At 40.8% G+C, this 17,213-nt stretch overlaps 1 protein-coding gene across 6 annotated transcripts in view; it reads left to right on the top strand.

The window, feature by feature from the left end:
- Positions 1 to 8,264: 8,264 nt before the first annotated feature.
- MTMR1 (myotubularin related protein 1) overlaps positions 8,265 to 17,213 on the top strand; it is a 53,086-nt gene continuing 44,137 nt past the window's right edge. For 5 of the 6 annotated variants that reach the window (XM_074278105.1, XM_074278103.1, XM_074278101.1 and 2 more), the window contains exons 1-2: positions 8,265 to 8,623; positions 12,895 to 13,000. In XM_074278105.1, the coding sequence (XP_074134206.1) occupies positions 8,493 to 8,623; positions 12,895 to 13,000 (237 nt within the window). In that variant the 5' untranslated portion in view covers positions 8,265 to 8,492. The remainder of the gene's footprint in view (positions 8,624 to 12,894; positions 13,001 to 17,213) is intronic. The other variant, XM_074278106.1, reaches the window with a different exon arrangement.

Genomic DNA, 17,213 nt, shown 5'->3' with positions numbered 1-17,213 from the left:
TGTTTTGTGTTCTTTTAAAGCTATGAGCATCTTCAAATACCCTCTGAATGGCAGCACAGTCTGTATGCATCTATGAAACTCCTTTTGTCTATATGCCATTTTAACGCTTCAGTCGGGATTTTTTTATTTCACCGTTTTTGTTTCACCATTTTAAATTATATAGATAACTTCAAATAGTTTTCTGTAATCTAACAGTTATTTCTCTGCTGTATCTTTTTATAAGACAATTAACTGTACTTAGCAGTAGCATGAATATTCACCTAAATTCTTATTTTCATAGACATCTTCATTTTAAAAGGTGATACTTAAAGTAAGCAGAATCTTTGGAATCTCCAATCTAATTCCTTTCCTTTTTATATTTGAGAAGTAGAGAGTGTGGTGGAGTTTAAAAAAAAAAAAAAGTGCTAGATTTAGTGACCTGGGTTCAAGTTTCTGTTCTGCTTATTATGGGATTTGGGGAAAGTTTCTCCACCCCCTCCTGGGAGTTAACACTCACTCATCTCAATGACCTTTCCATTCCTAAAATTTGAAGATCAAGACAATGTATAATTAGAACAGTTGCTTTATCAATTTCTCCCTTTTAGTACTTACACTTTGGGCCAAGTCTCTTTCCTTTCTGTATCTTTTTGTTCATTATTGAAACTTTCTAAGAATATGAATGGCAGGAGTTCTCTTTACTCGGGAGTTCCCCTGTAATACTAAAATAAAGATCCAGACTTCCTCCCTTCCTGAGAGAGTATCATAGAGATGTCATTGGAATTGGAGCTGGAGTTGGAAAGAGACGAGTATCAGAGATGTTAAGCATCTCACAAAATAGAATATGGTGAAAGAGGGGAATTGGAACCCAGATGCTTTGACTTTGGAAATCCAGTGTTTTTCCCCCGTAAATATTGATATTGCTCTCCTCTACCTGCCACTCCCCTAATTTTGAATGTTATCTGTTTCTTGAATGTTTTGAAGGCAGAGGATTTTATTTGCTCACTGATAGCACATAGAAAAGTCCTCAACATTTATTTTTAAGCATATTGCAGAATTATAAAGCACATCATGATGATCTCTTTTAGTTTGATGGTTTGGTTTGATGGTTTTTTTCCATGTAGACATGAGATCCTTTTTGTGGTTCCTTTTTCTATATCATTCTGGTCGATGATACAGGCACTTCGATGAACATGTTAGCAAAATGATGCCATGAAAAAGTGGTCCTGTAGAAAGAAAAAATCTTGAAATTATGAGAATATGATAGTGAAATCAGGTAGAAAGAAAAGAGTGAAAATGTTGTCTAAAGTTGGGAATCTTAAACTGCCTAATCATGAATGCATATTGAGTGGGAAATGACTAAAAGATTGAAGAAGATTTCTTCCACTGAGTTTTTTAAGTTTGTAATGGCATGGCAGTGTGAAGAGATGGCTGTATTTAGAGTCAAGAGCCCTGGATTCGAATCCTGTCTCAGATGCTTCTGAGCTAGGGAACTCTGGAGAAGTCCCTTAATCTCGACCCCAGTTGCCTCCTCTGTAAAATGAGGGGTTGGACTCAGTAGCCTCCATGGTCCTTTCCATTTCTAAGTCTGGGACAGATACTGTTATCTCTTAGACAAAATGCCCCTCTTGTAAATAGACCATCGAGTTCCTCTGTGGTTTTTTGTCCAGACAAGCATATCATGTGGTCATGCAGGGGGTCTTCACTATGTGTCCCTTTCTGATAACAATGATAATGGTGTGAGATATAAAAGAAAAAGAGGAAATAATGGGAATAGGAATGCTCCAATAATGTTCGAGAATAATAATAGAATAGGTCCTTGTCCCAGAACCATTCCTATCTGAATTCTACCCCAAAAAGGTGAGAACATGATGATTAATAACAGCAATAGCTAAGAGTTATATAGGATTTTAATGATTGCAAAGCACTTTACTTCTCTTTTTATTTTGATCTTCACAACTCTATTATCCCCCTTTTAAAGATGAGGAAACAGGCCCAGAACTGGAAGCACAGCTGTCTTGACTCCAAGGCTAGTTTTCTGGCCTCTTTCTTAGGAGTACAGCCTGGAGTAGCAGATAAATGAATATTGGCTGATTATCAAATCAATAGCCTTTCTGGCTGGTGGAGATTTTGCTAATTTGTGCAGTACAAAAACAAGGCCACAAGATGGTGCTTGCCTCAGTGAAAGTGTAGCTTGCTGAGTAAGGGAAGGACTGACAGGAACAGGATTTCTTGTCTTCATTGATGTAATCTAAAGAACTTATTTTTAAATTTCAAGACCCACAGAGACTTGGGGGAGAGGGGAATCTAAATATATGTATTTATTTTTATTTTACAAAGGGTCGTTTTGGGTTGGGTTTTTTGTTTGTTTGTTTGTTTGTTTGTTTTTTAACTTTAATTGAACCTTATTACAAAGTTGTTCAATGAAATCTTTCTTTCTGGAGCCAGGGTTCTTAACCTGGGGTGTAGGGCCTTCCTAGATTGTGGTACCTAATGCTGAACACTCTTCCACATATGGTCTGTGTAGGGCACAATCCATCGGGACTATCACCTCCCATGTTCTGGATCCCATGCCTCTCAACAAGCATGGAGCGTCTACTGTGTCCAACGCATTTTGTTAGGTATTGGAGAAAGACAAAAAGAAAATGATCCCTGCCCCCAGTTAATTCACATTTTAGCAGGAATATAAAATACATAAAGAATCAAAAGTATTATTAAGAGGGAGAGGACACTAGTCTCATAGAATTAGGGAAGATATGATACCAGGAGGTGATACCTGAATTGAGCTCAGGCATGAGGATTTGTGATTTCTTGGTAATTAGCTATTATTTTGGATATGAAAGACGGATCACTTCTAAGATTTAATAGACAAAAATTCATCACTCACTGAGACCAACCTGGCAGTGAACTTTTCAGGACCTGCTAGAACTTGTACTTCCTGGTTACCTCCAAGCCACAAGGCTTGTGGGCTCCAACAAAAGACCAAGTGGCTATAAGTCACCTCTGAATAGAAGGCTCCCTGGCATCTTGCCCCTGGTAACTTTGTATGCTTGCATCCTATGGGAACCGGAATTTCTCCCTTTCTGACTGTGGCCCTGGAAACTCTTTTGCTTCTCTACTAGCATCCCTCTTTTATGTAGTGTCTTCATAACACAGCTATCTCTTACAATTCAAGGCCATTAGGGCAGTGAGGTGGTACGATGAGTGGAATGCACCAGGCCAGGAATCAGAAAGACCAGCATTCAAACTTGACCTCTAATACTAGCTGTGTGACCCTGGGTAAGCCACTAACCTCTACCTGCATAAACCTGAAGAAGGAAATGGCAAACCACTCCATATCTTTGCCAAGTAAACCCCATGGACAATATAAAAATGATGAAAGGTACAACACTAGAAGATGGGGCATGAAGAATCGGACATGACTGAACCATAACAACAACGTATGTATAGATACAGGTATCAAAGTGGACAAATTGGAAGCAAGGTCTCATTTAATTAAGCCTGAGTCACACTGAGTAGACTTTTATAGTTGCTTCTTTCTACCTGTGTTACTGTCCCCAGTCTACATAACTGAGTCTTACTTAAATGACTTGTTAAGGGCATTTCTTGAGAGAAGAGTAAAAGTCAAAGAAAGACAGAGCACCCTCCTACCACCAAACCAGAAGTGCAGAGTAGAAGGGCATGTAAAGGGTTGGGAAGTGGGGAAGAGGGTGGCTCAGAAGAGGAATACGTGCTAAAAACAGCTATTCCCTTTCTTTAAAATTTTTTTAATGTGGAAGAAATGGAGAAAATAACTTCTGCTCCTGAGTTTTCACAGTTCTTCTAAGCTTTCTAAATATGTCAAACATAATTTTATGAGTAAATTATCACAAATATTCATTGAGTGTCTCTTACATTGTAAGGTCAGAGCAGCAATATGGTACGGTTCAGTAATGTTAAATTCAGATAGAAACAGGGCCGCTAATTAGTACATAAGGACTCCTGTAGGCCACATGTTGACTTAGTTTTTAAATGTTATTTAAATATTTTTGTATTTTAACAATTTCCCAATTATATTTTAATGTGGTTTTGTCTGACACTGTTGCACCTGGCCTGTTTTACATTTCTGATGTAGTTGATAAAGGACAAGCTGGGTCACGGAAATCTTCCTTTAAATCCTGTCTCATTAATCTACTTATCTGGTGCCATACCAATCCCAAGAAATTATTTTACAGAGCTAGAAAAAATAATAACAAAGTTCACCTGAAAGAACAAAAGGTCAAGAATTTCAAGGTAATTAATGAAAAAAATGCAAACGAAAGTGACCTAGCTGTGCCAGACCTAAAACTGTATTATAAAGCAGCAGTCATCAAATCCATTTGGTATTGGCTAAGAAATAGAGTAGTCAATTGGTGGAATAGGTTAGGTTCACAGGACAAAATAATCAATGACCATAGTAATCTACTGTTGGACAAATCCATAGACCTCAGCTTTTGGGATAAGAACTCATTGTTGGTAGAGTTATAAACTGATTGAAAAATTCTGGAGAGCAATTTGGAACTATGCCCAAAGGGCTATCAAATTGTATATATCCTTTTTATCTAGCAGTGATGCTACTGGGCCTGGATCCCAAAGAGATCATAAAAGATGGAAAGGGAACCACATGTGCAAAGATGTTTGTGGCAGCCCTTTTTGTAGTGGCAAGGGAATGAAAACTGAATGGCTGCCCATCAGTTGGAGAATGGTGGAATAAGTTATGGTATGTGAATGTTATGGAATATTATTGTTCTATAAGAAATGATCAGCAGGATGATTTCAGAGAGTCCTGGAGAGACTTATATGATCTGATGCTCAGTGAAATGAGAAGAACCAAGAGAACACCATACACAGTGACAACAAGAATATACAATGATCAACTGTGATGGACTTGACTCTTTTTAACAATGAGATGATTCAGGTCAGTTCCAATGATCTTATGATGGAGAGAGCCATCTATACTCAGAGAGAAGACTGTGGGGACTGAATGTGAATCACAACATAGCATTTTCACTTTTTGGTTGTTGTTTGCTTGCTTTTTGTTTTCTTTCTCATTTTTTTCTTTTTGATCTGATTTTTTTTGTGCAGCAAGATAATTGTGGAAATATGCATAGAGGAATCGCACATGTTCAACATATATTGGATTATTGCCATCTAGGGGAAGGGATGGGGGGGGAAGGAAGGGAAAATGTGTAACACAAGGTTTTGCAAGGGTCGATGTTGAAAATTATCTGTGCATATGTTTTGAAAATACAAAGCTTTAATAAAAAAGTCCTGTCTCAGATACATACTGTGTGACCCTGGGTCAGTCAATTAGTAATCATTTGTACCAGCCACTGTGCTAAGTAAGCACTAGGGATACAAAGAAAAGCAAAAGCTTATCCTTCTCTAGAAACTCACCTTCTAATGGAGGAGATAACCTGCAAACAATTGTAAGAAGTAAACAAACTGAAGATACCTTAGAGATAGTTGGTCTTGTTAATCTTTTGTTCTTCAAAATGGCCATGACATCAGGGAGGTGACAGCAGTGCAATTGATATCTGTTAAAGACTTAGCTTTAAAAAGCCAAGATTTCCCACTGCATCCAAGACCATCTCCTTACTAGCAGTAAGGGATATCAGGAAAGGCTTTTTGTAAAAGATGGGGTTTTGGCTGGAACTTGAAAGAAGACAGGAGCCAGAAATGAGGAGAGAGAACATTTCAGACATGGAGGACAGGCAAAGAAAATGCCCAGAGGTAGGAGATGGAGTGTTTCCAATGTGAGTCAACTGCAGAATATGTGGAGAAAAATAGGGGAGATGTGGGGTATAAAATTAGGGGTGGAAATATGAGTTCAGTTTTGGACATGTATTTAACATGTCTGTGGGAAATTAAGATACTCAATAGGCAGTTGGAAATGAAAGACTGGAGGTAAGGAGAGAGTTAGGACTAGATAAATAGATTTAAGAATCACCAGAGATGCAGGACAATGGCTTTCAAGCATGGATGGTTCCAATGAGGGGTTTTTAAGGGTGAGGGCCATATGGGTATGTAAGTAGGCAGTAAGGAAGCAGCCTGTAGATAGAGATGGAAGATAAATGAAAGAGTGGATATGATAAAGGGGGTAATGTGCAGGAAAAGATGTGATGGAAGGGGTCTACAGGGGTTTGCCTTGGCAACATGAGTCACTTCCCAGGGGTGAAGGTGGAGATAATGGCAGAAGACATCTGTAGGATGTAAGATGAAGAGGAGGAGGAAAGAGGGAACTTTCAGTGAACAGTCTCAATTTTTTGCCATGAAATATGAGGCAAAATTCTCAACTAGAGTTTGGGGGGTAGGTGGGGGAGCCACCAGAGGTTTGAAAAGGGATGAAAGGTTTGGAAAAGCCACGGTGGTGAGTGAGAATAGTGAGTCAATTAGGGAGGTAAAAAGGATTGCCTTGCCATGGTGAGGACCCACTTGAGATTTTGTAAAATAAATGTGTAGTGGATCCAATCATCACAGTTTCCCGATTTTATTCCACTTTGTTCAGTGGCATGTAAATATGAAAAAAGGTGACATGGTAGAAATAATCCATTATTGGCAGGTCAAAAAGGAGAAGATAAAGGGCTCCCAATGAAGTGTTTGATAAATGTTGAAAGACTGAATAGAGAGGCCAGTGATGGAATTCTGGGTAAGAGAACACAGCAACCAATTGGGCTGGCACGTAAAATATGTGAGTGGGAGTAATGTGAAATGAGAGTCTAGGAAGCTCAGCAGGAGCCAGATTGTGAAGTGCTTTAAATGTCAACAGAGAACTTGGTATTTATCTCAGAGGAAATGGGAAGCCCCCAGATCTCACTGAGAAGAGGAGTGATATGGTCTGATCCTTTAGAATATCAGTTTGACAGCCGTGTACAAGATGGATAGAAAAGGGGAGAAAGAGGATCTAGACTAGGAGACCACTTAAGAAACTCTCATGATAATCTCAATCACCTATTGAGTGTAAAGGGTCTCTACAAGGGGAAGGGAGATGAGACACCCAAGAGAAGTGATGGCAATAGAATCCACACAATCTGGCAACTCATTGATTGGATGTGGGAAGTATGGGAAAATTTAAAGATGACTTCAGTGACTTTTATAAAAGAAAACAAACCACCCCCACCTCCTTAACATTTATTCCATGCCTGCAAGAAGACGGCATTAGGAGCTGCACAGAGATGCAGCAAAACTGAACAGCCCGGAGCACCAGCCCTGAAGTCAGGAGGACCTGGGTTCAAATTTGGTCTCAGACACTTAACACTTCCTACCTGTGTGACCTTGGGCAAGTCACTTGACCCCAATTGCCTCAGCAAAAACTAAGCAAACCAACAAACAAACAAAAAAACCCTGAACAGCCCAGATCTCAAATGTAGCCAGATGAACTAATACAAAATGTGGAAAGAATTGCAATGATTCTTTGTCTTTCTCAGGTAGTGGGCAGGCAGGGGGATGAACGGCAATAACCTGGAGATCAGCAAAGGCCTTGTGTGGTAGGGTGGTACTTGAACTGAAGCCTGAAGGGAGCTAGGGATTTCTAGGAGCAGAGGTGAGCGGAGTGGATTCCAGCTGGGGATGGGAGGTAAGGAAGGGAGCTTGTGCAAAGGCACGGAAATGGCTTGTCCTGAAAGAGCAAGTTACAGAGATTTGGCTTGAACATGGAGTGGATGTGCGATCTACGTCTGGCAAGATGCGTGCGATGCAGGCTGCTAAGGGCTTTCGATGCCAGACACAGGACTTCACGTTGAGGGCATCTTGGGAGTCATAGAACTAGAAGAAGCTATAGCTGTCATTGTATCAGTCCCGTATGTTACCGTGCCCGTAAGGGAAACTGAGGCTCGGGGGGCTGAAGGGAAAATCTGCCCTCACCGGAGCTCTCCGGAGAAGGCTTCACCAAGCAATCTTTGGAGAGTACCAGACCACCCCCCCTCGTAGGCCCATCCCTTTTTTGCGTGCGCTCGACTCCGCGGGCACTCTGGTGAAGACTGTGGACTCCTTGGAATTGTATTTTTTCAAAGACGCGAAATAAAATAGCAGTAGAAAGGCACACCAAGGTTCCAGAATACAAAATCCCTGTTTTCCCCTCCCAGTTCTTGGATTGAAATCTATCCGGACCTCAGGCGGGCGGGAGGAGCACAGGTGGGCTCGGTCAGGTGCCCAATCCCCGGGGAAAGTGCATCCTCCGGGAGGCGGGGCAATCCCGCGCGCACCAGCTCCTCCCCTCGCGGCCGGGGGCGTAGCCACCCACGCGGGGACCCAGCGGCGCGGGGCCTTGTGGGTAGCAAGGAGTCGCCAGGTGATTGCTAATGGCGGCGGCCGCGTCGGAGCGGGCTCCCTGAAGCCGTCCCAGGCGGGGCGCAGAACGAAGGCGGTGGCCCGAGGCGGCGCCGGGCGAACCCCCCAGCCGCTTCCACTTCCTCCTTCTCCTCCCCTTCCGCGCAGCCCCCTCGCAGTTCGCGTTGACGAGGCCCGAACCAGCCGCCCCCCAACTTGGAGGCGCCGCCATGGAACCGGGGGCGCCGGGCGCGGAGGGCGGCGGGGGCCTCGGTGGCTTCGGAACCGGCCGGAGGCCTCCCCGGCCCGTGGGCGCCCTGGCCGTGGGCTCGAGGCAGCCCAGCGTGGAGACCCTGGACAGGTGAGGCTGGGAGCGGGGCGAGGGGGGGCCTGAGCGGGAGCTCCGCGCAGTATCCACGCCGGTCCCCCCGCTTGTCCTGCCTGCCCACACGCTTCGCTTGGCTTTTTGGCTTTCCCCCCTTCCTGGGTTGTTTTGAGGGGTACCCCGCGTCCTCCTCGAGTCAGTAAGCATTTCTCCAGCGCTTTCTGTGTGCCCAGCCCTGTTCCGGGAGCGGGGAGTACTCCAGGTGAGACACGGGCGCACCTCTCTCCCCCCCCCCCACCTGCTGCTGCTCCTAAGCCCGCCTAGCGTCGCCTCCTTTTCTTCGCCCGAGTAACTTGTTCTACTCCCACCCCGGACTGCCGGCGCTTTGCTCCCCTTAGAAAGCGTTCTTCCGGCTCTATTTGTGAAAGGCAAAGGAAAAGTGTGGCAAGTTTCAAATAGCGCGTTTAGTATTTTGTTTTCGGGGCGTTGGGGGGGGAGGACTCGGATTAATTCCGCTTTTTTTAAATTGGGTTGGTGGGCTCGGTGTAATCTTTCCAGGCCATTTGGGAGGGGAAGAAAGCATCCTCTTTCTTCTGACGATGAAAGCACCTAAAACAAGACAGGCATTCCTGTCTGCGTTTGACCCGAGGAATCTGCAAGCAGAGAATTACCCAGCAGACCCGGGCACACTGAAGGGCAGAGGCAAAGCGTTGGGCTGTCGGGGCACCTGATTCTCCGGTTTGCCCCTCATGGACAGCCCTGGCACCAGAGGGCATTATAAGGAGGGAGAAAATACGCCTGACAATTTGTCTTTTTCGGATTTTGACTTCCTATCTCTTAGTCCAAAATGCTAAACTAGAGGGAGTTGCCAAATGAGTGAACAACCAGAAAAGCCTCCTCTCTTTGCTGTTGCTTTACTCTAATTGCACTTCCTTGTCTGGTTGCCTCACTAAAAATCTCTTGTTTATAAATGGTTTAAAAATGAAACTAGAACGTTTAATAATACAGGCTATGAATTTGTGGGTCTTGTCCATACTCTTCTGTGACTTTGGACGCTGAAGCAGGTGTTTTCATTATCACTAGTAACGATCAGGAATTGAGTTAATCAGATCCAAATTCAGCACGTTTTATTTGTGACTAAAACCAGTACTGATTAATGGCAGAGTCGGGACTAGAACCTTCCTTCGGGATGCTAAATCAGGTGGCCTTTCAGTTAATTACTTAGAAACTGTTTATTTGAAATCTGTGCTATTTACCTTGAAGAGAAGGAGCAATTAGAAGAAAAACAGCATCCAACTGTGTTAAAAAAAAAAAAAAAAAAAAAAGTTCTCATCAATCAAGGACTTGAGGTAAACAGAAAAGTGCAGATCTATCCTTTTTTCTCCCTATTGCTGAAGAGAAAGAGCAGGTAGAAATAATAGTCTGGGATAAAATGAGGTGCCCTCTCCAACTGATGCTTTATTAAGGATTTTAAAAGGGATGTGCTTTTGAAAAGTCTGAAAGTTTCTTTACTCTGACAACTGTCAAGTTAATATCTTTTCTTTTTCCTTCTTAATGAATACTTGTATGATTAATTATATGTGCTAACAGTTTTGCCATCTATATGACCAGGGATTAAGCTGGAATGAAATTTAGAGCTTTTTTAGTCCACCCTTCTGGTAGAGAAGGGAACTGAGGTTCAGGTGAAGTAAATTACTGGTAGCAATATAGCAAAGGCATGGTTTGAACGTGAGACCTCTAATTACAAATCTTAGTTGTCTTAAAACCTCACTGCCCTTCACCTGATGATTAATCACATGAATAAATAGATGGAAATTTTCTAAAAGGATGTTTATTTTTAAAATAGCTATGCATGTTGGCACTTGGAGTAATTGTACTGCTCGTTAGAACTAGAAAATGAGATAGAACCTGAGGTTATCTTGTAATCTCAATTAGCTTTAGGATAAATATATAAGCAAACATTTATTTAGTGCCTTCTGTGTATTGGGCCAGGAAATGGGGCAGAAAGACAAAAATGAAAGTAAAAATAAAACTCTCTGCCCTCCAAGGAAGGACATCTCATCATGGGAAACAACATATACACAAATAAGAATATATGAAATAAATAAAAAGTAATGTCCCTTATGGCTCTCTTCAACAATGAGATGATTCAAACTAGTTCCACTTGCTCAGTGATGAAGAAAGCCATCTAAGCTCAGAGAGGACAGTGGGAACTGAGCGTGGACCACAACATAGCATTCTCACTCTCTCTGTTGTTGGCTTGCGTTTTGTTTTCTTTCTCAGTTTTTTCTTCCTTCTTGATCTGATTTTTCTCGTGCAGGAAGGTAATTATATAAATGTGTATACATATATTAGATTTAACATACAATTTAACATGTATTGGTCCACCTGCCATCTAGGGGACGGTGTGGGGGAAGGAGGGAAAATTTGGAACAGAAAGTTTTGCAAGAGTAAGTGCTGAAAAGTTACCCATGAATGTTTTTTTTTTTTTTCTAAAAAAAGATAATAATAATAATAGTAATAATAAGAGATGAGGCAGGAACAAGAGACTAGACATCCTGTGTAAAAGACAAGAGACAGAAGATAGAGTGCTGTGTAAATAACAGCAAGAAAGAAGACCATTTTGCTTTAGGTCAAATAAAGTATAATAAACCTGAATTCTGGTTTGAGTCAGCTTGTAAAAGGCTTTAAAATGCACAGGACTTTTTTTTCCCCTCAATGCAATGCAAGAGGAAGCAGCTGATGCTTATTGAGCACATGAAAAACATGTGCATTAGGATTTCCCTTTGGCAGCTGTGTGGAGCAGAGAATGAAGAGGGGATATGGTAGAGGCAGGGCTACTCAATGGAGGTACTGAGGGTCCGATCTTGGGGGTAGCCCTGTGAATAGAAGAAAAGAGACCAATAGAAGAGAAGAGATATGATCTACTAGACTACGAAGTTGTTTAGATTGGGGCTTTTCCTTAGGGAACTTTCCCCCAGTGAGCATGCTCTTCATTGTTTTTGTAATTCTATCTGATATTCTTTTTTTTTTTTTAATTATAACTTTTTATTGATAGAACATATGCCTGGGTAATTATTTACAACATTATCACTTGCACTCACTTCTGTTCTGACTTTTCCTTTCCCCCTCCCTTAGATGGCAGGCAGTCTTATACATGTTAGATATGTTATAGTATATCCTAGATACAATATATGCGTGCAGAACCGAACAGTTCTCTTGTTGCATAGGGAAAATTGGATTCAGAAGGTAAAAATAACCTGGGAAGAAAAACGAAAGTGCAAACAGTTTACACTTATTTCCCAGTGTTCCTTTTCTGGGTGTGGCTGAGTCTGTCCATCATTGTCTACCTGATATTCTAATAGATATTGAAAGTTAAGGAAGTATGGGACAGCATATTTTTCTTTAGGTCAAATAAAGTATTACACTTAGGAGGCAACAGCTACTGCCATCACAGGTATTAGTACGCCTCCAGTAAAGTCCTATTCCTATCATGGTGAGTTGACTTTGGGTTTTCAGAAAAGCTCTCTAGACCAAGGGAATAAAAAAGTTCTGGCAGATAATATAGCACCAAGCATGAAAAGCTCAGATTCTGAGTCTGGGAAGAGTCTGCTGTCCAAGAAGCAATTTTTCAGAGGCTCATCACCAGAGTATTGGCCACCAGTCAGTAAATGTGTTAAGCCATAGCATCTTCTGAAGGCAGTCTAGTAGTATCTGCTAGGCATGCAAAGGATAAATTGTATTTGCTTTTAGTAGACCCATGCCTTAGGTATATGTTCTATTTGAGGCTGCAATTTCTTTCTTTTTTTTTTTTGGAGGGGAAAGGGGGAATTGACCTGGGATTTCCTAGAGAGCTCCTGCCAACACAAGCTGCCACCTTCTCTGCCACTTTGTCTTAGCTGCCTGGGGCACTGAGAAATTGCCTAGATGTTCTTTCCTGTGATCTTCTGGCTATGTGTCATTTATCTAAGCTGGTCCTCTAACTTATATGCAGAAACTGCCTCTCATGAGTGATATGAGCTGCACTTTGTTTTTGATGGATATCCTAACTGAACATATTTACAAATGTAGAGAATTGCACAACATAACTGTCAGAATCTTTAAATGAAAGTTTCCATGTTTGAGTTAAATAAATTCAAATACAACTGACAGGCCCTTCAGTCAGCATTTGGATTCTTATGTTAATTATAATAATGACTAAGTGTTCTAGAAAATATACATCATACATAGATATGACTGTATATTTAAATTCAGTTCCCCTTGGGAGCCTGTATAATTTGCAAGATTTTAATTACACTTTCTTTTAGCCCTACAGGATCCCATGTTGAATGGTGCAAACAGCTAATAGCTGCTACAATTTCTAGTCAGATTTCAGGGTCAGTGCCATCTGAAAGCATATCCAGAGATTACCGGGTAAGTAACAGTGCCAACTTCATTGTTCCAGACACAGAATAGCAACTGAAGTTTTGTTTGCTACTCAATCGAGTGGATCCTTGACTGATTATCTTCTCAGCTGATGCTTTTTATTCCTTCATGTTGGTTAAGAGGTTTTTTTTTGTTTTTTTTGTTTTTTGTTTTTTTTTTCTGTTCAAAGTCTGAACCTTCTACATGCAAATTTTAAGAAAGACAAAAAGAAAATCATTTGGTTACTGTTATAGTAGCCAAATCTTCAAAACACTTGAACATGGTAGTTTGATTCCAATTCTAATAATTAGCTGCTTTTGCTATTACCTTTAAGAAAAATATTTTATTGTAATTGATTTTCTTCATGAGTGTTCTGATTTGGAGTTTTGGCTTTGTACTTAGGTACTGTGTATAAGTACGTGGCTCAACCTCACCATGACAAAACTTAAATTTAATTCTATTTTTTGTGTGCAAAACTAGAATTTTTAAAAGAAAACTACAAAATCTTTACACTGTCAAACCAGAAAAGTAGTATATGAGAAGTTCTGTATTTAGTGGCCATTGAAGGAGTTGTATTTCCAGATCTTTCTGTTTCTTGTATGCATTCAATTGTTTAAAAAAATTTTAATTTTTCTCATGTTCTGAAGTTGTGAATAGAGAACAAAATCCCTGGTTAAGGAGCTTAATGTGTCAATGCAAAATAATATGAGTAGAATCACTAAAAATTGGTTTATATTTCTTTTAGCAATTATGATTTAAGTAAGCTCTTTTTCAGGTGTTTGTGCAGGCTTGGGAGATGCTTGGTTTCTCACTTGGGAATAATATTTAATAGCCAGTGATTCCCTGTGAGAGGCAGTATAGTCTAGTGAAATGGGTGCTGGACTTGGAATATGAAAAACCTGGGTGCAAGTACTACCTGTGTAGTGCTGGAGCAGTCACTTGACCTCTTTTGGCCTCAGTTTCTTCATCTGTAAAAAGAAAGTGTTGAACTTGATGCTTTAGTAGTGCGCTCCTGCTTTAGCTCTGTGGTGCTGTGAACATTGTCACAAAGTCATTGGTTTGATGTGGTTTTTACCTGCCTTTAGTGATTTTTCTCCTAACTCTTCCCTTATTCTATGACTAATAAAGGTAGTCAGGTGGAGTGCATTTTTTATAGTGAAAAGGAGCTTGGGTCACCTTACTGAAATCTAGCTAGCATGTACTCTTTAAGATGAACTCTCAAAGATCATTGATAATTGAAAGCACAAATCCCTAAGCTGTTGAAAGTTCGCTTGTCAGCAATAAAACTCCCTCCCTGTTGGCCAGGCTTCATGACACCAGCTTGATTGGCCTGGAAATTCAGTCATCCTCAAAGCTCTTCTACCAAGAGTATTGCATAAATTGGAAAGCATGGCTGCCATATGCAAGGCAATTGGAAACGGAGATGTATCCCAAATTGAGTTAGTAGCAGTTTGTTTGGTTCCTGATTGCTATTGACATTCAATCTGAGTCAGTCATTTCTGCTGAGGCCAAAAACCCTGAGGGTCTTCTCCCAGATTCATTCATTCATTTATTTATTTAGATTTTTTCCTTTTTTTGGTAATAGCTGAAAGAGGAGATTCTTTGCCTTATTTCTTACCTAGCCTTACTCATTGAATGGGCGCTGCCTCAGTCAAACTGAGACCTGTTGAAGACCTTAACTTAAAAGTGCCAAGATCCTGGCCATTTCTGGTCATCCTGATCTATATCTTATGCTGGATCCAGATGGCTCTGGAGGGGAAAGGGAGGCCTTGCCCAGCTCTCCCTCACTTCAATCCAATTCACTTGCTTGTCATGGCATCCCCTCCTGATGTCACAGTCCTCTTCAAGAAAGGAGGACAAACAAGGACAACAGTAGCAGCCATAGGCTCAGGACCCCCTTGTAGCATTAGACTCCTCTTAGACTGGCAAGGGATCAGTTTCATTGTTAATGATTGTGTTGTTCAATCATTTCAGTTATATCCCATCTGAGTCTTTCTTGCATAGATACTGGAAGGATTTGCCATTTGTTTCTCCAACTCATTTTACAGACGAGGAAACTGAGGCAAACAGGGTAAAATGACTTGCCCAGGATCATGCAGCTAGTACGTGTCTGAGGCCAGATTTGCACTTGGGTACCCCTGGCTCCCAGCCCAGCACTCTTATCTACTGTAGCACCACATAGCTGCCCTGTTAGTTATTAGAAACTGATAATATTATCTTAGGTAAATAAGTGAATGTTTTGTGATGTCAACTACACTTCTAACCTGTGGGTGGCCAAAACCAAAAGGAACAAGGTAGAGATAGAGCCAGGGATCAAATAGGAGTTTAATTTCAAAATGGGGTGGGGGGTGGGGGGAACAAAAACAGTAGAAGTCCTCCTGAGGAGGAGGGCTTAACTTGCCAGGCCAAAGGCAGTGCTTTATATACATTAAAAAAAAAAAAAAAAAAAAAAACCACAAGCAAGACCATGACATAATCATTGTTAGATTTTGAGTAGCACTTCCCAAGGTAGGCTCATGCATGGCCATTGCAGGTATTCGTGGGTTCTGTAGGAACAATCTCCAAATTGTCTCATAGTGGGATACAGAATCAGACATAGCATGGCAGGAACAGGAGTAGGGTACCTGGTTAAGTTCACTTAGCAACTACAAGAAACAGGGATTTGAGGATGTTGAGAGGTGTGATGGAGAGATCTCAGGTCCCTGGGAAATAGAGTGATCTAATAAATCTAAACAGTTATTAATATGAAAATCATAAATCCTTTAGTAAACAACGTGTTGGTCACAGTTGTGTGCTTTGGTGGAGGGTGAGATCATTCCAAGTGCAAAGGATTGTTATGCCAAGCTGAAGTCACAATTTGCCTGCTGAGCCTTAGCTCTGGAAAACCAGGTTATCTCCAAAATATTTTGACATTTCCCCATTTTGGCCAAAGGGAGGACATCTGAAAGAACCCCTACCCTTATGGCCAATAAAGAAGAGGCAGATATAAGCCAGTGAGGCTTATGTGAGAGACCAGTTTAACCAGCATGAGATATTGCCCAGGAGATAAGTTCCTTAAGGGAACCTATTGGTAAATGTGTCCCAGATATTATTGCTAACCATTGTTTGCTTGCAAGCAGAAAGGGGTAGGGTGGGGCAAGAATATAGAGGAGAGAAAATGCCAACATATGCTTGAATCAGGGCCTTGGCAGTTGGGCAGAGAACAACACACCCACAGATTTGGCAGATGTGGGAGTAGTCAGAAGGACTTGTTAGGAGTCCTTAAAAAACAATAATTGATAAGCACAGGGCCAGTTTTCAGACAAGGTACATGAGTTGCTTGAGAGATACAGTGGTGAGAAAACCATTTGCATCAACCTTTGGATCTGATGGTCCAATTTCCTAGCTACTTAGGGCTAGGTTCAAATAATGCGATACACAGACGATTTCTGCATCAGACATAATTACGTTATGTCAGATCCAGATCAGACTACTTAGAGTGCTCAAAATGGACTGGTTTTGAGAAGGGCGTAGTAACCCATTCTCATTATCCATTTAATCAGCACATTTTGAGTCCCAGATGTCTTATATAATAATCTAATCCCTGAATATCTTTTACTTAATGTAATTTAGTACAGTCACTGAAATTTGGTTATCCAATTTTGAAACTTCAATGAATTTCAGTTTATATACCATTTGCTATTTCTATCCTTAACTAAATCCTATACCCAGTACAAGAATCTTTTTAAAATTTGTCCAAATCAAACTATAAAATGAACTCTTGTGTCATTTAAAATCATCAGATACTTTAACAATGGGAAATTAGTTTCACTTTACCATTATTAGTACAATTTATGTGTAAATTCATAATAAATCCATAATCAGATTTTGAGAACTTATTAACCAAAACATACTCAAAGCCTGTATTTTCACAGTAGATAAATTTGAAAGCCAATCTTACACATACATATATAGTTCTCAGAGGAAACCATCTAATCCTGTCCTCTCTCAATATTTACTATTCCATTTATTTAAAAAACTTTCACATTGCATCTTTATCTTATTGTCTTTAATCATTTCCCCCTTAGGATTTCATCCTTATATTATAATTTGATCACAATTATAGGTGAAAATTATAAGATGGTTCACACTTGTATCTTATTCTAACAACTCAGAGATGTGCCAGTATCAATCTGTTATCTGATAGATTTAGTATTGTACTTGTAAAGCTTCTTGATTATAG

This window comes from Sminthopsis crassicaudata, chromosome X (genome assembly GCF_048593235.1).
Source record: "Sminthopsis crassicaudata isolate SCR6 chromosome X, ASM4859323v1, whole genome shotgun sequence".
Lineage (NCBI taxonomy): Eukaryota > Metazoa > Chordata > Mammalia > Dasyuromorphia > Dasyuridae > Sminthopsis > Sminthopsis crassicaudata.
Note: the sequence above shows the minus strand (reverse complement) of the source record. Positions and strands in the feature narration are given on the sequence as shown.